The sequence below is a fragment of the Marmota monax genome, unplaced genomic scaffold (genome assembly GCF_021218885.2).
Source record: "Marmota monax isolate L192 unplaced genomic scaffold, Marmota_monax_Labrador192_F-V1.1 WCK01_AAM20220418_F8-fsc00098, whole genome shotgun sequence".
In the NCBI taxonomy this organism is placed as follows: domain Eukaryota; kingdom Metazoa; phylum Chordata; class Mammalia; order Rodentia; family Sciuridae; genus Marmota; species Marmota monax.
The window spans coordinates 679,360-701,570 of NW_026694639.1; the positions used below are offsets into that span (position 1 = coordinate 679,360).

At 38.9% G+C, this 22,211-nt stretch overlaps 1 protein-coding gene across 4 annotated transcripts in view; it reads right to left on the reverse strand.

Moving 5' to 3' along the window:
• Armc3 (armadillo repeat containing 3) overlaps positions 1-22,211 on the reverse strand; it is a 101,486-nt gene that overhangs the window by 67,699 nt on the left and 11,576 nt on the right. For 3 of the 4 annotated variants that reach the window (XM_058572281.1, XM_046423069.2, XM_046423072.2), the window contains 4 exons: positions 7,583-7,708; positions 4,892-4,960; positions 4,454-4,629; positions 1,365-1,559 (listed from right to left, as the gene is read on the reverse strand). In XM_058572281.1, the coding sequence (XP_058428264.1) occupies positions 1,365-1,559; positions 4,454-4,629; positions 4,892-4,960; positions 7,583-7,708 (566 nt within the window). The remainder of the gene's footprint in view (positions 1-1,364; positions 1,560-4,453; positions 4,630-4,891; positions 4,961-7,582; positions 7,709-22,211) is intronic. The other variant, XM_046423071.2, reaches the window with a different exon arrangement.

The window sequence follows — 22,211 nt, forward strand, 5'->3', positions numbered from 1 at the left end:
CATGTATAATGATACAATTATTATCATTTATTCTCATCTTATAGAAAAACATTATCACATTCTCAAAAGAATTATAAAATTAATAAAATCGAATGTAAAACATCTAAACAATGCCCACCACATAGTAGATGTTTCCATCCCATTTTTTTATTTAAAAGACAACAGGTAAAATATCAAACAGGTGAAAATACCATGATATATCAGACAAGTCTAGGTTCATCCCTGCAGTTTCTCCTCCTACTTGAGCAACATAGGGAAAATAAAATAACCACTCTGATTTTCAGTTTCCATTTTTAAATTGGTAAAAAAAAATACTGGGTTTATCATGCATTCAAATTCTATATCACAAATGCAAAATGTTTTGCTCAGAAACTGGTAAATAGGGGATCAACAAACCAAAGATGGCTAGATTTACACAGCTGAGAAACACATGTGTGTGAATATTGCCCTTCTGTATTTTACCAGTTTGGTATAATTAAGCTCTGAGATTTATTAATTTTTTTAATGCTTAGATAAAGTGAAACTTAATATTAAGTTATTATTCAGGAAATCTTTACTCTGTCCCTAGCTCCCGAATTTCTAAGAGGTACTAAGAGTAGATTTTGTCATTAGAATTCATTAAATTTATTCACATAATAACCTATGAAAGTGGATCTGAAATCTACATATTACCATTTCACTCTGAAGTTTAGACAGTGGACCCTTGCAGAAGTTGCCTGACTCCCTTTCAGGCAAGTAAAGAATTCGATAAGTTGTTAGATTGGTTTCTGTGACTGGGAAATTATAAAGAAGGCCTACAGAGTCTGAAAGTGTACAATTCATTCCTAAGGAGCTTAGTGGGAACTACAGAAATTCAGCTCCAATATTTCTCAAAATGTGTTTACAAGATAAATTACTTTGTGTCTTATTCCAGAGAAAATCGTGGCAGATAAAGGTTAAAAAACTAATTCTAGGTGTTTTGGGGAATTAGAAGGAAGATCATAGAACAAGAGTTCAAAATTTTAAATCTTCTAAGCCAAAAGTTTTTGTTTTTTTTAATTAGCTTAAAATGGCCTCAATAATTAGTCTAAAGCCAGGCATGGTGGTGCACACCTGTAATCCCAACTACTTGGGAGGCTGAGACAGGAAGATCACAAGTTCAAGGCCAGCCTCAGCAATTTAGCAAGGCCCTAAGCAACTTAGTAAGATCCTGTTTCAAAATGTAAAAAAAGAGACTGATTTAATCAGGTTAATAACCTTTATGTAGCAATTAATTAATTACTCCACTATACTTTGTACCATGCTTCAATATAATAAAATTTAATTTAAATATTATACAATTGATATTTTATAAAACATTTAGAAAAGATATTCTTTGAAAATACCTTAGTATCTATGATCTTAATAAGTTGGTCCAATCCTTGATTTTCTCTTAGCATTGTACGGGATTCCTTATCATTTGTAATGACATTTAAGGTTTTGAGAGCCAACAACTGAATAATTGGATACTCTGACTTCAAGAGCTCCAACATAGGAGGGATTGCATTTAGTTCTTGAAGTGTAGTTCGACACTGAAAATCCTGCCATGAAATACAAATGATCACTTCAGTAATTTCTGAAGCAAAATAAAGTCCCAAGAATGGAGAAATTCTATTTTCTGGCAAATAACATTGTGAGTTACAACTTCTCCATCTTTTATTCCAGATTGCTTCCAAAATAATTCACAAAAATAATAAAACTCTCAGTGGACAACACCAAATTATCCATTGGTATATGCAGACATTGTCAACAACCAGAAATAAACATGACCAATGACTTTTATAGTATCCAGTGTTTCTTTATGAAGCAGCAAATTCCTACTATCATAAATAGCATTACGATAAAACCTATGCATGATAAAATTCTTTTCATACTCTGATATAATGTTTCAAATAGTATTTGATAAGATGAAATGATGGCACCGATTCCTTATTATCTTCAAATGGATTGTTTATGAATACCTATGTGCATGCAGGCTATTGACAGGCTGTCTGCATGCAAATTTACACAGGTTTAGAGCAGATGCATGACCTTTCCTTAAGACATTTATGATATCAAGAGATCACTATATTTTAGACAAGTTGTTCTGCAAGTGTATCAATAATTCTGTGTGAGTGGGAGCAGGGAGGAGGTGACTGGTGGTGGTGAACAGAAGAAAAAGCATGGCAAGAAGTCACTAAGAGCCCCATTAACAACTCTGATTGTTAAATGATATTTTCACCCCAAACGTGACAAGTAGAGAATAGCATTAAAGGTGGAAAAGCCTCCACTTACAACTAAGCCTCCTCCTCCTGGACATCCTTCAACTGACCTCTAATATTCAGCTTTCTTTAGACATAGAAAGTATAGGTTGCTCTTTATTATGGGTTAAATTGTGTCCCCACCTTATTGGGTGAATGTGACCTCATTTAGAAATAGTCATTGCAAGGGTAATTAGGTAAGATAAGGTCATCCTGGAGGACGCTGGGTGCTTAAGAGTGTCCTTATAAGATGGGTGCCCTTATGGGAAAGATGACAAAGGGAGAGACCGGAGTGACACAGATGTAAGCCAAGGAAAGCCATCACTGGCCGTCCCCACCAGAAGCCAGGAAGAGGCGAGGAAGGAGTTCACCCAGCCTCAAGTGCAGCCCTACCTTGATTTTGAACTTCTAACCTCAGAATTGTTGTTTTAAGCCAGCCAGACTGTGGAACTTTGCTACAGCATTCCTGGTGTCCTGCTGTTAGCTAATACTTCTGTCATTAAGAACTGTGGGGGCGCTGGGCATGGTGACACAGGCCTGTAATCTCAAAGGCTGGCGAGGCTGAGGCAGGAGGATTGTGAGTTCAAAGCCAGCCTCAGCAAAAGCAAGGCACTGAGCAACTCAGTGAGACCCTGTCTCTAAATAAAATATAAAATAGGGCTGGGGATGGGGCTCAGTGGTCAAGTGCCCCTGAATCCCGGTTACTCCCCCCTCCCCCACCAAAAAAAATTGTGGAGACAATTGCTTTTCATTCCTGCTTGATTAAAAAAAAATAGGGAAATACAGGTAAAAGGAGTCTGGAGATTAAAAACATAAACACATGTGTAGGAATATTTAAGCCTGTTGGGTGAGGGAAAGCCTAAGTAACCAGAGAAGGCAAAAAGGAGCCCAACTTTCTCTATAGGACCTCTCTTAGGAGTGGGGGCCTGGTCCAGTTGTGCAGACACACTGAGGCCAGAAAGATTTTGAATCTATTTCTCTCTCTTTTCCCAGATACTTTGCTTTGCTACAAATCCTCTCTCTCACTCTTGCTTCAAAATCTTTCTTTCACACTTTATTGACAGCCATTTAAAATGGGGCTTTTGTAGTTTTGCCTCATCTCAGTCTTATCAAATGTGTGTGTTGATTATTACGGAAATGAGCAGAAAAAGCAGCAGAGAAGGCTGTTAAACTTCTGGGAAACTGACCTGCTGCAGGTGTGAGGGTGTGGGTGTTGAGAGGGTGTTGTGGGTGGGGGACAGGGCAGAGGGCAGGACCACAGGGAGGGGAAAGTGGCAGCGTATTCATATCAGGGTCTGGCCTGCTCAGTAGTCTGGTGAGTGGCTGTAATCCATTGTGTTCAAATATTTGCACTCTACCCGTAAAATCTACAGACATGTTTGCTAGACAGACTCAGAAACTCAGATAAATACTTCTGTGTATCAAAAATAAATAAGACATTATAGAGGAAAACAGCCAGTGAGGTTGCCTCTTGCTATTGTGAACAATGAATGCTCTTTTTTTTTCCCCCTTGATAAATAAATCTAATCCAAAGCCTTGGTATATTGAACAGGGGAGAGATTATATTCAATGTGCTTAAATTGCCAAGGTTAGATCAATAGGTCACTTCCTTGGTTCAACAGGAATCTTAGATTTCCTGTTTTAGAAGAAGCACATTTTATATAGATTAATCCCACCCTAATATGCATGCCATGCTATTCTTTTAAAACAGAAATATATGGGGCTGGGGTTGTGGTTCAATGGTAGAGTCCTTGCCTCACATGTGTGAGGCACTGGGTTCAATGCTCAGCACCACATATAAATAAATGAATAAAAAAAAGGTCCGTCAACACTAAAAAATATTAAAAAAAACAGAAATATATTTCTAAAATATGCTTTCACAGGAGGCAATTACTTATAAAATGTGAAACTATATCTACACTAAATTTATGTTATTTTTTGAGTGATAAATACTAAATGTATCCAGAAGAACTGATAATGCAAACCTGGTGAGTTTTTTATTAAAAAAAAAACTTTTTAAAATTGGAAAACAAATCCTGTAATAGTTTCTGTCAAAATGTTTTTTCTTTTCTCAGAAAAAGGTTTGCTCTGGGACACAAACCCAGAGCCTTATGCATGTTAGGAAATCTCTCTACCACGGGCCTAGAACCCTAACCATCAAAACACTTTTAACACTTTTTAGAAGTTAATCTTACCTGAACCAAATTGTAAATGCATTCAATAGAATTCTTCTTCACATCAGGGTCTGGGCTGCTCAGTAGTCTGATGAGTGGCTCCAACCCACCATGTTCAAATATTTGTACTTTACCTGTATACTCGACAGATATGTTTGCCAGACAAAGACTCGCAAACTCATGGATAACTACTTCTTCTGTATATCAAAAATAAATAAGAAAAGTATGTTAAATGCTTATTCAACCCATATTTTAACATATGCTTTGAAAACAAGAGCTCCACAAATCTTACTTAGAGCCCACCTTTTCCATAAAACTCAAAATTAAGCTGTGGTTTTCAAGATTTTAATGACAACTCATAAGTGATAGTTCAATGTGAACTATTTACAATAGGCAATTTCATAAAATTTAAAAAGAAACCAGTTCCATTTTTGAAGTGAATGTAGAATACAAAGTTACCTTCTGGAGAGAGCTGGGCAATAACAGAACTCATGACATCTAACTCCCTTAACAATTTTTTAACATCACCTACAAAGGAAGAAACAGAACATCCATTTTTATTAAAATAATAATGGCAATGTCTATTGAACAGTCCCTTAAGAGATAGATATGATTATTATCTAATTTTACAGACAAGGGAATTGAGGTCCAAAAATTACACAAGTAAGTGGCAGGGCTAGGTTGCAAGTCCAGGTTGGGCTGACCTACAGGAATTCTCCCCTATATCCCTTGACCACTGGGCTACCTACCTTCCAAACACCACAAGTGATAACTGTGAAAGTGCCAAATGTGCCTAGAGCACATATCAGTAGAATTGGGTTATTGTGCCCTACACTTTTATTATACAATAGTAATTATTTTTTCTTTTTCTTTTGCTGGAAGGGTATTTAAATTTTTTTATTTTAATAAAGCTTACATAGAATGCAAAGAAGAATTATTCTAACCTATTTCAGTTAATACGTCTTGATTGCTTACATTCCATTTAATGAAAATGCCCAAAATGCTTAAAGATAAGTATATTGGCTGTTTTAAAGTTCACTTTTCTGAGGAATAAGGTATCTCTGATCCTTTAGTTTTACAATTGATCTTCTTGCTCACTTATCTTCATCTGTAGGCCAAAATCAGCATCATGAGAATTTTGGGAAAGTTCACTTTGCAGCAACCAAAGTAGATGGTGTCTGCATGAATTCTTTCTCATTACCTGCTGAATACACTTGGCTTTTACTGGACATCATTTCCTGAGGAATTCAGGACTATGTCTTTTATTCAAAACTTCTGCTTTCTCTGTTTCTGTTGGAAGTGGCTAAAGGAGATCAGGCAAAATCACAGCTAGACATATGGAGGTGAATAGACTTGAACTACCAAAAAATAATCACTCTTCTAGGAAGTGTGCTGTCCCAAGGTGGAGGACCTCATTGTGCCTTGGCATAATACTCAGACCCTCAGGTACACTGAATGGAGTGAACTCCACCACCCAAGGTGAGTGTTGTTATACAATAGGTATATACAATAGGTGTATAACAAATACCCTTGTTCCTCAAATTCTGAGGTGTGTAAAGACCTTGTTTGGCAAACCAAGGTGTGTGTCACCTGATGCTGCAAGAGAGATGCAGTGATGCCCCTCTCCCTTTTCTGGTTATATGTTCTCTCTGCTTTCAGTTATACATTTAACATGGCACTGTGCACAATTATGATACAGCTCATCCGTGAGATCCATTTAAAGGCTCCATACAAATGATTACTCTGTTATTCATTTCTCGTCACCTCAGTTGACTCATGTAGTTGGCATAAGAGTCGTGCCTACCTTGCAGAGCTGCTCCTGAGGAATAAATGACTCGATGTCCAAATAGCACTTAGAACAGTTCCTGGCGCATCGCCAGTGCCATGTAAGAGTTGGTAGGGTGTCCATCCCCCACAAACTTCTTCATTCTGCTGCCATCTGTGGAAATGCTCTCAGAGCCCCTGCCTTACAGCATTACCCCTGTCATGGCTCCTGATGGTGCTGCCTACACCGGGGACCTCAGCAGAATCCTGCCTGTTTCCAGAACGGCAGGAGCTCTCCAGGCAGTCTTTGTACCTGAGATTGTAACGACACTCAGAATACCCCCTTCCTCTCCTCTTTCCATCCCTCACTTATAACGGTCTCTGGGAACACTGATGCCACAGCCCCTGCTGGGCACACGGGACCAGGATACCACCCTGTCATCGAACAGCATCCAGAGAAAATGGAAGATGGGAATACGGGAAGGAGGGGAAGGAATCTGTGCTCCTGTTCTGCTGAGACCCTGGTGAGACTGGGAAACTATTGTGATTTGAGCTATGTTCCATCGTCAGAGTTTATTTCCAGCCGCCTGAACTTCATGGCAGAATTCAGTCTCCATTAAGAATGTCCTTTAAGTTTTTTGTCAGTTACAAAGCTTTTGTGGTCTGGCTGGCTCAAAAACTACCCTGATAGCATAGGAAAATGACTTGCACTGTTCATAAGTCAAGCCATGACTTCCTTTATTGGCTTGGTTTTGGGCCAAATCAATATTCTAATAGACATAACAGCATATTTTAACTAATGTTATTATACCACACTATCAAATACATAAAAATATTTCAAGCAAGTATTAGATTTGACTGAAGAATAAATGTCCACATCTGAATTTTTGGCAACAATATGATACAGAATTGTGATACAGCCAATCCCTGAGATAATAGTTTGCAGTTTTAAAAATCAATTCATCAAAACTCTTTACTCTAGGCTTTATCCACCATGAAATATAGATGAAGTATAATTTACATGTAGTCAGCAAATGACATTACACTAACTTAAGAAAAATCCATTTTTGTTTTAAAAGGTAATGATTACTCCTCCTACTTGTAAGACTGGGATACACTGTATCATCAGTTTTCAGAGAAGCTTTAGTATGTGTATATCTGCACCTATTTTTATTTTTTAAAAATATCCCTTAAAATATGAATCATCCATTTGTTGCATTGTACTGATGTAGCTATTTTGTTAACACTGAAGTCAGGTTAAACACAAGCAAAGCAAATCTCTTAAATTTAAAAGAAGAAATTTAAGTGTATTGTTACACTACATGAGATTGTTTATTTTTTAAAAGTCGATATTCACTGTTGTTTTTTAAAAAAGTTGGTACTTACTGTTAGAAGCCAGGATTCCAAATATCATAGTAGCATTTCTTCTTACAATTTTGTCTTCATGAGCAAGAAGCTTGGTTAAAGGTTCCACAGCTCCGAGTTCAAGGAGGGTTGCTTTATTTTCCTCTCCTGACATCACAGGTAAAATGAAATCACACATTGAGATCATCAGTCTCATTAACACTCTTCTTTGTATCATTGCAATTTCCTTTTTGCCACGTGCCTCTCTCATACCTTTTTGCTTCTGCTCATATTTCTCTCAGAATAAACTCATAGGTCAGTTACCTTGGATGTTGCTACTCTCTCCTCTCCCTGATGTTTACAGAGCTGTCTTCATCTCCTTTTGAGTTCAGAGGCTACAATGCACCAACACAGAGGGACCTCATCACCCTATCTAATGTCACCATGCCCAAGTCTTCCTTATGTTTCTTTATCCTGTTTTATTTTCATCAAACCACTTAACAACCTCTGTGTTTTGCTTGCTCACTCCATTTGATAACTTAAATTTCCAGGACAAGCACCCTTGCTGTATCCTTGGTGTGCCGCATAGTGTTGGTCACATAATAGTATTCCATACACACATGAATAGTTCATTATAAAGCAATTCATTAGCATGGATAGTCCCTACTTAAAGTATGTGTGATGATCAAGGGGAACTAATGTATCACTAAATGGAGGCATAGCTCCTTTTATCATGGAAGACGAGCCTGCAGCCAACATGCATGTAGAGATGAGCCACCAGGTCCACTGGGATTCGAGCTCAGCCCAGGATCACTGGGGAATCTAGCTGTGGCAAGAAGCCCCAGAAGCAGAAGTCCAGTAAGGCCAGAGTCTAGACTAGTTTCAGAAGAACTTTATCCATACCTCTCTAAGTGGTATATCGTGCTGTAAAGTTTGGAATAATGTTTAGGTCTTGATTAATTTCAGCTTTTCAATTTCACGAGTTTTGAAAATATATCTTTCATTTCCATTATGAACTCCAGAGTGTAATAGTCACTTTAACTTACAGGGAATTTGCTATGTCATACGGAAAGATTGTTTACTTCTCTTAAGACTGCCAGATTGTCTTCCAAAATGGCCATACCATTTTGCATTCTCACCAACTATGAATGAGACTTTCCTTTGCTCCACATCTTTGACAGCATTTGATGGTGTCGCTGTTAAGAATTTTAGCCATCTAATAGATATGTAGTTATTATATTCAGATATGAAGTGTCTGAACATAATAGTTCATGTGTGAAATGATGCAAGAACATACAGAGGTGAAAAAATTAGATTAGGAGAGTTGAAGCCAAATGGTTGGCTTAATCCACTGAAATGGATTAGCCAGGAGTTAACTGTAGGCATTTAGGATGTGGCTAGAGGAGTTACAGTCACTGGGGGAATGCCTTTGGGATATATATTTTGTCCCTGGCAAGTAGAGCTTTCTCTGCTTCCTGATTGCCATGTTTTTGAAGTTCTTTCCTCCACCACACTCTTCCACCATAATATTCTGCCTCATTCTGGGTCCAAAGTTATGGACTCAGCCATTTATGGACTGAGCCTTCTGAAACTAGGAGCCCCTCCAAAACTTTTACTCCTCTACATTGTTCTTGTCAGGTCTTTTGGTCACAGTGACAAAAAGGCTGACTAAAACAATGGTGGTATTTCGTTTGTTTTAATTTGAAATTCCCTAATAACTTGTGATGTGGAACATTGTTCTATGCTTATTTGCCATCCATATCTCATTTTTGGTCAAGTGTGTGTTCAGAATGAATTTAATGGAGTATGATTTATCTGGAGTATGATGTTCTTAAAGATCATGTTTTAGCCTAGAAGTTTTCAATGTTACACAACTACTTATGTGCCGTAGTCTGGCTGGGCACAAATCATGAGCCACTCAAGCAGGAACAAACTTTATTTCTGAACTCCACCAACACGCTCCCCGGGAACTCTCCCGAACACCACCCACACGGCTCCTTCAGGAACACACCACACACCAACCGGAACTTCCACCACTGGAACTTCAACAACCAACGCGAACTCTTCAGGAATCCCCACAAGAGCTCAACCGGAATGCAACGGGAACTCTGCGAGAACTCATCATCTTAACGGCTCGCTGGGGTCACCTCTCAACCACTACTTCTGGCAAAAATGTCATGTGTCATTCTGACTCGGCTGTGGCCCTCAACACTTATGGAAAAGACTGTCTTCACTGAATTGCCTTTGTATCTTTGTTGACAAATTTGTCCATATATATGCAAGTCTATTTCTGTACCTTCTATTATGTTCCATTGATCTGTTTATCTTTACAATGATAACACTGTCTTAATTACTGCAGCTTTACAATAGTCTTAAATCAGATAGTGTGAGCCCTCCAACTTTGTTCTTAAAGTTGTTTTGACTTTTTAGGTCCTATGCATGTACATATGAATTTTAGAAATCTAAAATTCTATTTCTGTTAAGAAATAAAGACTGGTGAGATTTTGATAAAATTGCATGGATCAACGATCAACTTGTAGAACAACAACATCTTAACAATTGAGATCTTTCACTCCATGAACCCAGGACATCTTTACAATTCATTTGAATCTTCTTTAGTTTCTTCCAGCAATATTTCATAGTAATATTTCATATGGGTCTTTCCTATCTTTTGGTCAATGTATTCCTGGGTATTTCATAATTTTTGGTGCTGTGCTAAACAGCATTTTGTAACACTGATTTCTGATTGTTTATTGCTCATTTGTAGAAGTGCAATTAAGTATATTGATTTTGCCTACTACAACCTTGCTCACTTACAAATTCTAAGGGCTTTTCAGAGATTCAATAGAAAGCTCTACATATGTGAAAATTAATTTTATGTGTCAGCTTGACTAGGCTAAAAGATGCTCAGACAAGTGATGAAACATTATTTCTGGGTATGTCTGTGAAGGTGCTTCTGGAAGAGACAGCATTTGAATTAGTAGACTGAGTAAGAAAGCTCTACCCTCACCAATGTGGTCAGGCAACATCCAAATTATTGAAGATCCAAATGGATCAGAAAAGTGGAGGAAGGCAAAAATTCTCTCCCTCTTCTTGAGTTGGAACATCCATCTGCTCCTAACTTTGGAGATCAGAGCTCCTAGTTCTTGGGCCTTCAGGCTCCAGGACCTTATCCTAGCTGGCTTGGTTCTCAGGCCTTTGATCTCCGACTGACTGGAAGCAATGGCTCTTTTGGTTCTCCAGCTTACAGATGGCCGCAGGACCTTGGGCTTCCATAATCACACAAATTAATTTCCATTAATCTATCCTCTAACTATATGTTCTACTTAACAGTTTATAATTTTTCAGTCTTTTGATTAACTGACCTCTTTATTATTATAAAAGGACTTATCTATGGATGCCTCTTTTCTCTGTTTGCTTTCCTGATGTTAACATACCCACTTAGGTTTGTTTTGGCTAGGACTTGTATGTGATATCTTTCCTCATCCTTTTATTTGTGTCTTTATATTCTAGGTATATATTTTTTTTGGAAGGCATCATGTAGTTTGGTCTTTTTTTATCCAATACAACAATATCTCCAGGTGAATTGGAAAGCAGAGACCATTTACATTTTATCTGATTATCAGTACAGCCTACCATCTTGTTACTTATTTTTCATATGCCCCATTAGTCCTTGTTTTCTTTTTCTTCATTTCTGCTTTCTTTTATACAAATTTGAGTGTTATTTCTTCCTTTATTTTACTTCTTTTTTTGACTTATTTGATATATATATTTGTTTTGTTTGTAATTTCATTGGCAGGGTGTAGTATATTGACATCCACTCTCCAGTTGGATTGCACTTCACGTCTAGTACTAGAACTCTGTCTGAGTGTACTTCCATTGTTTTTCCTTTTTACCTGAGTGCTGCTGTTGCCACGTTATTTTACTTCCATATATGTTCCAGATTGCACAATGTATGTTTATTATTTTTGTTTAAAGTAAAAATTTGCTTTTAAAGGGATAGAAATGATCAGAAACAGTCTTCGGTTGACACCACTTCTGGTGGTGTCACCTCCCTCTGCCAAAGCCCTTCTTTTACATAATTAGTAGTGTGGGTCTGCAGGTAATCAATTATTTCAGATTTTGTATTTTTAGGAAAAGACTTTATTTCACTTTTGTTTGTAAGGAATATTTTTGTGATTATAAAATTGTAGATGGAAAGTTTTTATTTTTCTTTCAGTACTTTAATTTGTCAGTCCACTGACTTTTTGCTTGTGTTGTTGCTGATAATAAATCATTCTAACTGATTTTTTGTTAAATGCTGTCATCTTTATCTTTGTCCTTCTAAGTATAGCACTCCCTATATTCCCACTGGCTGCTTTTAAGAATTTTGTCTTGAACTGTGACCACGCACAGAGCAGGCCCAGCGGCCTGCTGAGGGGCAGAGCCGCCCCCCACCCCCTGCGCCGGCCAGGTAGGTGGAACTGTGACCACACACAGAGCAGGCCCAGCGGCCTGCTGAGGGGCAGAGCAACCCCCCACCCCCTGCGCCTGCCAGGTGACCACCGACAGAAAAGGCCCAGTGGCCCGCGGCGGGACAGAGCTTCCAATCACTCCTGCAAGGTAGGCGGGCCTGCGACCCACCGGCAGAAGAGGAGCAGCGGCCTGCTGAGAGGCTGAGCCGCCCCCTCCCCCTGCACCGGCAAGGTAGAGGGAACTGTGACCACGCACAGAGCAGGCCCAGCGGCCTGCTGAGGGGCAGAGCCGCACCCCACCCCCCGCGCCTGCCAGGTAGGTGGAACTGTGACCACGGACAGAAAAGGCCCAGGGGCCCGCGGCGGGACAGAGCTTCCAATCACTCCTGCAAGGTAGGCAGGCCTGCGACCCACCGGCAGAAGAGCAGCAGCGGCCTGCTGAGAGGCTGAGCCGCCCCCTCCCCCTGCACCGGCAAGGTAGAGGGAACTGTGACCACGCACAGAGCAGGCCCAGCGGCCTGCTGGGGGCAGAGCCACCTCCCACCCCCCGCTCCTGCCAGGTGACCACCGACAGAAAAGGCCCAGTGGCCCGCGGTGGGACAGAGCTTCCAATCACTCCTGCAAGGTAGGCGGGCCTGCGACCCACCGGCAGAAGAGGAGCAGCGGCCTGCTGAGAGGCAGAGCCGCCCCCTCCCCCTGTGCCGGCAAGGTAGAGGGAACTGTGACCACCCACAGAACAGGCCCAGCGGCCTGCTGAGGGGCAGAGCCGCCCCCCACCCCCCGCGCCTGTCAGGTAGGCGGAACTGTGACCACTGACAGAAAAGGCCCAGTGGCCCGCGGAGTGGCAGAGCTTCCAATCACTCCTGCAAGGTAGGCGGGCCTGCGACACACCGGCAGAAGAGGAGCAGCGGCCTGCTGAGAGGCAGAGCCGCCCCCTCCCCCCAGCGCCTGCAAGGTAGACGGAACTGTGACCACCATCAGAACAGGCCAGACCTGCAACCGAGAGACAGAACAGGCCCAGTGGCCTGAGGAAGGGTAGAGCTGCCGCCCCCCGCGCCTGCAAGGTAGGCGCACCTGCGACCCACTGGCAGTACAGCCCCAGAGGCCTGCAGAGGGGCAGTGCCGCTGCCTGCGCCTGCAAAGTAGACAGAACTGTGACCACCGACAGAACAAGCCTAGCGGCCCGCAGAGGGACAGAGCCGCCGCCCGCGCCTGCGAGGGCGACTTTGCAACTATACAAGACCAATATAAATATATAGGGGGAAAATTCAATAGCACAACAGTTTCACCAAGTAGAAAGGAACGCGAACAGTATGAAGAGACAAGGAAAGAAAGGACCACAAGCATTGCAGGTCAACTCAACGTTAGAAGAGGTAATAGCTGCAGCAGATGGAATGTCAGATAAAGAATTCAGGATATACATGCTTCAGATGATCTGGAGTCTCAAGGAAGACATCAGACAGCAAAATCAGACAATGAAAGATCACTTCAACAATGAATTACATAAACAAATCCAAGAAGCAAAAGATCAACTATACAGGGAAATAGAGGTTATAAAAAACAAACAAACAGAAATCCTAGAAATGCAGGAAGCAATAAGCCAACTTAAAAACTCAATTGAGAATACTACTAGCAGAGTAGAACACTTAGAAGACAGAACATCAGACAATGAAGATAAAGTATTTCAACTTGAAAAGAACATAGACAGCTCAGCAAGACTGTTAAGAAACCATGAGCAGAACATCCAAGAAATATGGGATAACATCAAGAGACCAAATTTAAGAGTCATTGGGATACAGGAAGGGACAGAGTTTCAAACCAAAGGAATGAGCAATCTATTCAATGAAATAATACGAGAAAACTTCCCAGACTTGAAGAATGAGACAGAACCCCAAATCCTAGAAGCCTACAGGACGCCGAATGTGCAAAATCATAAGAGACCCACACCTAGACACATTATAATGAAGATGCCCAACATACAGAATAAGGAGAGAATTTTAAAAGCTACAAGAGAAAGGAAGCAGATCACATTTAGGGGTAAGCCAATCAGGATAACAGCTGATCTTTCAACACAGACTCTGAAAGCTAGAAGATCCTGGAATAACATATTTCAAACACTGAAAGAAAATGGGTTCCAACCAAGAATTGTGTTTCCAGCGAAATTAAGCTTCAGGATGGAAGATGAAATTAAAACCTTCCACGATAAACAAAAGTTAAAAGAATTTGCAGCTAGAAAACCATCTCTTCAAAACATCCTTGGCAAAACATTACAGGAAGAGGAAATGGAAAATAACAATGAAAACCAACAGTGGGAGGTAGGACACTAAAGGGGGGAAAATATCCAAAGAGGAAAACAAACCATGTTTAGTAACATAAATAAACAAATATGGCTGGAAGAACAACCCATATCTCAATAATAACCCTAAATGTTAATGGCTTAAACTCGCCAATCAAGAGACACAGGCTAGTAGAATGGATCACAAAACAAGACCCAACAATATGCTGCCTACAGGAGACGCATTTGATAGGAAAAGACATACATAGGCTGAAGGTGAAAGGTTGGGAAAAATCATATCACTCATATGGTCTTCGGAAACAAGCAGGAGTATCCATACTCATATCAAATAAAATAGATTTCAAGCCAAAGTTAATCAAAAGGGATAAAGAGGGACACTACATACTGCTCAAGGGAACCATACACCAACAAGACATAACAATCATAAATATATATGCCCCAAACAATGGTGCAGCTATGTTCATCAAACAAACTCTTCTCAAGTTCAAGAGTCTAATAGACCACCATACAATAATCATGGGAGACTTCAACACATCTCTATCACCACTGGACAGATCTTCCAAACAAAAGTTGAATAAGGAAACTATAGAACTCAATAACACAATTAATAACCTAGACTTAATTGACATATATAGAATATACCACCCAACATCAAGCAGTTACACTTTTTTCTCAGTAGCACATGGATCCTTCTCAAAAATAGATCATATATTATGTCACAGGGAAACTCTTAGACAATATAAAGGAGTAGAGATAATACCATGCATCCTATCTGATCATAATGGAATGGAACTGAAAATCAACGATAAAAGAAGGAAGGGAAAAGAATACATCACTTGGAGAATGAACAATAGGTTACTGAACGATCAATGGGTTATAGAAGACATCAAGGAAGAAATTAAAAAATTCTTAGAGATTAATGAAAACACAGACACAACATATCGGAATCTATGGGACACATTGAAAGCAGTTCTAAGAGGAAAATTCATTGCTTGGAGTTCATTCCTTAAAAAAAGAAAAAACCGACAAATAAATGATCTCATACTTCATCTCAAAATCCTTGAAAAAGAAGAGCAAAACAACAGCAAAAGAAGTAGAAGGCAAGAAATAATGAAAATCAGAGCTGAAATTAATGAAATCGAAACAAAAGAAACAATTGAAAAAATTGACAAAACTAAAAGTTGGTTCTTTGAAAAAATAAACAAAATCGACAGACCCTTAGCCATGCTAGCGAAGAGAAGAAGAGAGAGAACTCAAATTACTAACATACGAGATGAAAGAGGCAATATCACAACAGACACTTCAGAAATACAGAAGATAATCAAAAATTATTTTGAATCCTTATACTCCAATAAATTAGAAGATAGTGAAGGCATAGATAAATTTCTTAAGTCATATGATCTGCCCAGATTGAGTCAGGAGGATATAGACAACCTAAACAGACCAATATCAATTGAGGAAATAGAAGAAACCATCAAAAGACTACCAACTAAGAAAAGCCCAGGACCGGATGGGTATACAGCAGAGTTTTACAAAACCTTTAAAGAGGAACTAATACCAATACTTTTCAAGCTACTTCGGGAAATAGAAAAAGAGGGAGAACTTCCAAATTCATTCTACGAGGCCAACATCACCCTGATACCTAAACCAGACAAAGACACTTCAAAGAAAGAAAACTACAGACCAATATCTCTAATGAACCTAGATGCAAAAATCCTCAATAAAATTCTGGCCACTCGGATACAAAAACTTATCAAAAAAATTGTGCACCATGATCAAGTAGGATTCATCCCTGGGATGCAAGGCTGGTTCAATATACGGAAATCAATAAATGTTATTCACCACATCAATAGACTTAAAAATAAGAATCATATGATCATCTCGATAGATGCGGAAAAAGCATTCGACAAAGTACAGCATCCCTTTATGTTCAAAACTCTAGAAAAACTAGGGATAACAGGAACATACCTCAATATTGTAAAAGCAATCTATGCTAAGCCTCAGGCTAGCATCATTCTGAATGGAGAAAAATTGAAGGCATTCCCTCTAAAATCTGGAACAAGACAGGGATGCCCTCTCTCACCAGTTCTGTTCAACATAGTTCTCGAAACACTGGCCAGAGCAATTAGACAGACGAAAGAAATTAAAGGCATCAAAATAGGAAAAGAAGAACTTAAATTATCACTATTTGCAGATGACATGATTCTATACCTAGCAGACCCAAAAGGCTCTACAAAGAAACTATTAGAGCTAATAAATGAATTCAGCAAAGTGGCAGGATATAAAATCAACACGCATAAATCAAAGGCATTCCTGTATATCAGCGACAAATCCTCTGAAATGGAAATGAGGACAACCACTCCATTCACAATATCTTCAAAAAAAATAAAATACTTGGGAATCAACCTAACAAAAGAGGTGAAAGACTTATACAATGAAAACTACAGAACCCTAAAGAGAGAAGTAGAAGAAGATCTTAGAAGATGGAAAAATATACCCTGTTCATGGATAGGCAGAACTAACATCATCAAAATGGCGATATTACCAAAAGTTCTCTATAGGTTTAATGCAATGCCAATCAAAATCCCAACGGCATTTCTTGTAGAAATAGAGAAAGCAATCATGAAATTCATATGGAAAAACAAAAGACCCAGAATAGCAAAAACAATGCTAAGCAGGAAGTGTGAATCAGGCGGTATAGCGATACCAGACTTCAAACTATACTACGGAGCAATAGTAACAAAAACAGCATGGTACTGGTACCAAAACAGGCGGGTGGACCAATGGTACAGAATAGAGGACACAGAAACCAATCCACAAAACTACAACTACCTTATATTTGATAAAGGGGCTAAAAGCATGCAATGGAGGAAGGATAGCATCTTCAACAAATGGTGCTGGGAAAACTGGAAATCCATATGCAACAAAATGAAACTGAATCCCTTTCTCTCGCCATGCACAAAAGTTAATTCAAAATGGATCAAGGAGCTTGATATCAAATCAGAGACACGCCGTCTGATAGAAGAAAAAGTTGGCTACGATCTACAGTCGGTGGGGTCGGGCTCCAAATTCCTCAATAGGACACCCATAGCACAAAAGTTAATAACTAGAATCAACAAATGGGACTTACTCAAACTAAAAAGTTTTTTCTCAGCAAAAGATACAATAAGAGAGGTAAATAGAGAGCCTACATCCTGTGAACAAATCTTTACTCCTCACACTTCAGATAGAGCCCTAATATCCAGAGTATACAAAGAACTCAAAAAATTAGACAATAAGAGAACAAACAACCCAATCAACAAATGGGCCAAGGACCTGAACAGACACTTCTCAGAGGAGGACATACAATCAATCAACAAGTACATGAAAAAATGCTCACCATCTCTAGCAGTCAGAGAAATGCAAATCAAAACCACCCTAAGATACCATCGCACTCCAGTTAGATTGGCAGCCATTATGAAGTCAAACAACAACAAGTGCTGGCGAGGATGTGGGGAAAAGGGTACACTTGTACATTGCTGGTGGGACTGCAAATTGGTGCAGCCAATTTGGAAAGCAGTATGGAGATTTCTTGGAAAGCTGGGAATGGAGCCACCATTTGACCCAGCTATTCCCCTTCTCGGTCTATTCCCTAAAGACCTAAAAAGAGCATGCTACAGGGACACTGCTACATCGATGTTCATAGCAGCACAATTCACAATAGCTAGACTGTGGAACCAACCTAGATGCCCTTCAATGGATGAATGGATAAAAAAAAATGTGGCATTTATACACAATGGAGTATTACTCTGCATTAAAAAATGACAAAATCATAGAATTTACAGGGAAATGGATGGCATTAGAGCAGATTATGCTAAGTGAAGCTAGCCAATCCCTAAAAAACAAATGCCAAATGTCTTCTTTGATATAAGGAGAGTAACTAAGAACAGAGTAGGGTCGAAGAGCATGAGAAGAAGATTAACATTAAACAGGGATGAGAGGTGGGAGGGAAAGGGAGAGAGAAGGGAAAATGCATGGAAATGGAAGGAGACCCTCAGAGTTATACAAAAGTACATACAAGAGGAAGTGAGGGGAAGGGGAAAAATAATATAAGGGGGACAAACGAATGTCAGTAGAGGGAGCAGAGAGAGAAGAGGGGAGGGGAGGGGAGGGGAGGGGAGGGGGGATAGTAGAGGATAGGAAAGGCAGCAGAATACAACAGACACTAGTATGGCAATATGTAAATCAATGGATGTGTAACTGATGTGATTCTGCAATCTGTATATGGGGTAAAAATGGGAGCTCATAACCCACTGGAATCAAATTGTGAAATATGATATATCAAGAACTATGTAATGTTTTGAACAACCAACAATAAAAAATTTAAAAAAAAAAAAAGAATTTTGTCTTCATCCTGTTTTTTTGTTCTTATTTTATTTTCATTTGTTCCTTTGAGTTATACGTGACAGTAGAATCTATATGAGCACAAAATATATCTTATTCTAATTAGGACCTCGATCTCCTGGATGTATATGACAGTTTTAAGTGATTAGTTTTGTGATGAAACTTGGTTTGGTTTATTTCATATTCTTTGTACTTGTGGTTTGATGAGCATCTTCAATCTTTAGACCTCGAGTTTTCATCAGATTTGGGGACATGTTGGCTATTATTTTTTCAATTATTCTTTCTGTCCTCATCTCTCTTTTTCTCACACTCCAGTTACACACATATTGGGCCCCTGAATTTTTCTCATAGCTAAATGGATCTCTGTTCATCTTTTTAAAATATCTTTTCTCATTGTGCCTTATTTTGCCTAGGTTTTCTGTCTTTAGATTAAAAAACATTTTCTTCTGCAATTCTAATCTGCAGTTAATCTAAGCCATGTATTTTTATCTTGGACACGGAAGTTTTCATCTCTTCAAGTTATATTTGGATCTGTTTTATATGTTCCATGTTTCTACTTACTCTCAACATATGGAATAGAGATGTAATTAATCTTTTAATGTTTTCTCTGCTAATTCTAATATGAGTCAGTTTTTATTTACTGCTTGATTTATATCCTTATTATAAATTTTTTCTGTTTCTTTTCATGCCTGGTGTTTTTTTTTTTAATTAGTGCATTGAATTCTATTTTGTTAAGCAATGAATACTTCTGTGTTCTTGAAATTTGGGAGCACAATTAAGTTACTCATAAGCAGTTTAATCCTTTCAGGTCTTGCTTTTAACATTTGTTAGGTGGTTAACAGAACAGTTCTCAATGTAGGACTAGTTGTTTCACCTACTAAGGTGTGACTCTGTGTATTCTACATAATGCTCCATGAATCTTGAGGTTTTTCAGTCTGGCTGATGGGAACAGGTACTCTAGCCTGTGTGAACACCAGGCCCCTGTTACTTCCATAGTTTTGGGAGTCTCTAAGTAAGTAGTTCCCTCACAAGCACACACATTGCTCAGTCAGTACTCCATGAGTACTTGAATAGTAGTTAACAGGCCTCCTGCGTTCTTTCTTTGTGCAACTCACTTCTCTGCTACTTGGTCCAGAAAATTCTGGGTGCCTTTGTCTCCCTGGACTCTTAGGTGACTTCTCAACTCAGAGTCCACCAGGTTTACCCTTTCTGTTCTGTGGCCAGGAAACTCTGAAGTCAACAAGTTGGGGCAATCATAGGACATATTTCCTGTGCTTCCCGTCCCTCAGTGGTTACTGCCCTTGTCTGATGGTCAATGTCTTGCCAACTGATACATTTTGTCTGTTTTCTTGGTTGTTCCACATGCAGTAGGATAGATAAATTTGGTCCTTTACTCCATCTTGGCCAGAAGGAAAAATCCCATCACTTTTCTTAAATTTTTTTTTTTCAGAAAATACTGCCAGAATGAAGTAACAGACCAGATATTTTTGTATTGATTTCACACGAAATACATGCCTTTTTTTTTTTTTTTTACCACATATGATACAAAAAGTGATATAATATAATTAGGTACATGTGACCTAATTAGCCAGAAGACCTAAAATGATTCTAAGGCTGAGTGGGATGCACCCTGCCATAGACACGTAGTCCAATAACTCCTTGAAGTTTGAACTCAATTCTATACAACCTACCCACAAACCATACCTTCCACAACCACCCTGGGTTTTGTCTGGATTCTCTGTCATCACAAAGCAAGGTGAGTACTATGCAACTTGCGAACTGAGCAATTTGTTGTTCTTTTATCCAAGTCCCCAGTGTTTAAAGCATCATTTCTTTAAAATCAAATTGTTCTCATCTTGATTTGAAATGTTTTGTTGAAAATACCAAGCTATGCTAAACTCTTCAAATATTCTCAATTGAAATGTCATATAATTTAATAAAAGTCCAATTTTTATCATCATTTGGAATTAACTAAAATATAACTATTTTGTATATTTATAAATCCTCTATGAATAGATCCTTTGATAGAGTCTGATTTTTGGTCTTTATAATTTTAAAATGAACTTTATTTTTTACAATAATTTAGCTTTACAGAAAAATTGCAAAGATGGTACAGAGAGCTTCCACATATCATAGACCCACTTCCTCTTTTATTAACATTTGATGTTAGTATGATGGTATGCTTCTTACAATTAATGAACCAATATTGCTACACTATTACTAATATCCCCATAGGCTTTGGGGGTTTCCTTTATTTTGTTGTTGTTGTTGGTGGTGGTGTTTTGTGTTTTTTTTTTTAACACTACTGGGGATTGAACCCCGGACCTCACACATGCTAGACAAGTGCTCTACCACTGAGCTACATCCCCAACCCCTTCTAACTTAAAAAAAATATTATTATTTTGCAGCACTAGGGCTTAAACCCATGAGTACTCTAACACTGAATTATATCCCCAGCCTTCTATATTTTTTGAGACAGGGTGTCACTAAATGGCCCAGACTGGCCTCTAATTTGCAATCCACCTGCCTCAGCCTCCCGAATTGCTGGGATTGCAGGAGTGTGTCACCATGCCTGACTTTGGTTTCCTTGGTTTTTAACCTAATATCTTTCTTCTGTTTCAGAATCTTATTGAATTTCTGCATGACAGTTAGTGACCAGGTCTCCTTGGCTCCTCTTGGCTGTGAGAGGTTCTCAGACTTTCCTGTTTTCAATGGCCATGACCATTTTGAGAAGTACTGGTTAGTATTTTGTAGAATATCCCTGAATTGGGATTGGTCTTATTTTTTTTTCAATATTTTTTTAGTTGTTGATAGACCTTTATTATTTTATATATTTATATGTGGTGCTGAGAATGGAACCCAGTGCTACCACTGAGGACCAGACCCAGCCCTTGTCTGATTTTTTAAAATCATGATTAGACTGAGTTTATGGGTTTTAGGGAGAAATACCATAAAGAGAAGAGGCCACTTTCATCGCGTGATACCAACAGTGCATACTGTCAACCTGACATCACTATTGATATAGATTTTGATCACTTAGCTGGGATAGTGTTTGTCAGGTTTCTTTGTTGTAAATTTGTTCTTTTTTCTCTGTTTCTACATGACACTCTTTGGGAAGAAGTCACTATGTGTGACCAAACCATCAAAAGTGGAAAATTATATTTCACCTATTTGAGGGCAGAGTATCCATGTAAGCTCTTGGAATTCTTCTTCATGGGAGATTTGTTTTTACTTCCTTCCTTCCTTCCTTTATTTATCCATCCATTTAATCACTTATGTATATCAGTATGGACTTAGGGATGTTCATTTTATTTTACTTTGGGTTATAATCCAACACTATTTTATTTTCCAGCTCTAACCACTAGGGCTCTGTTAAGTACTGTGGCATTTTTGCATTTTTTTTTTCAATTTCCTTAATTCTCCGGACTTTACAAGTTTTAAAACAACAATAAAACCTTCCAAATGACTATTCTATCCAGTGACTAACTTACCCCTTAGAATTATGGTAGGCACTTAGGGAGAAACACTGCTTTCAGGG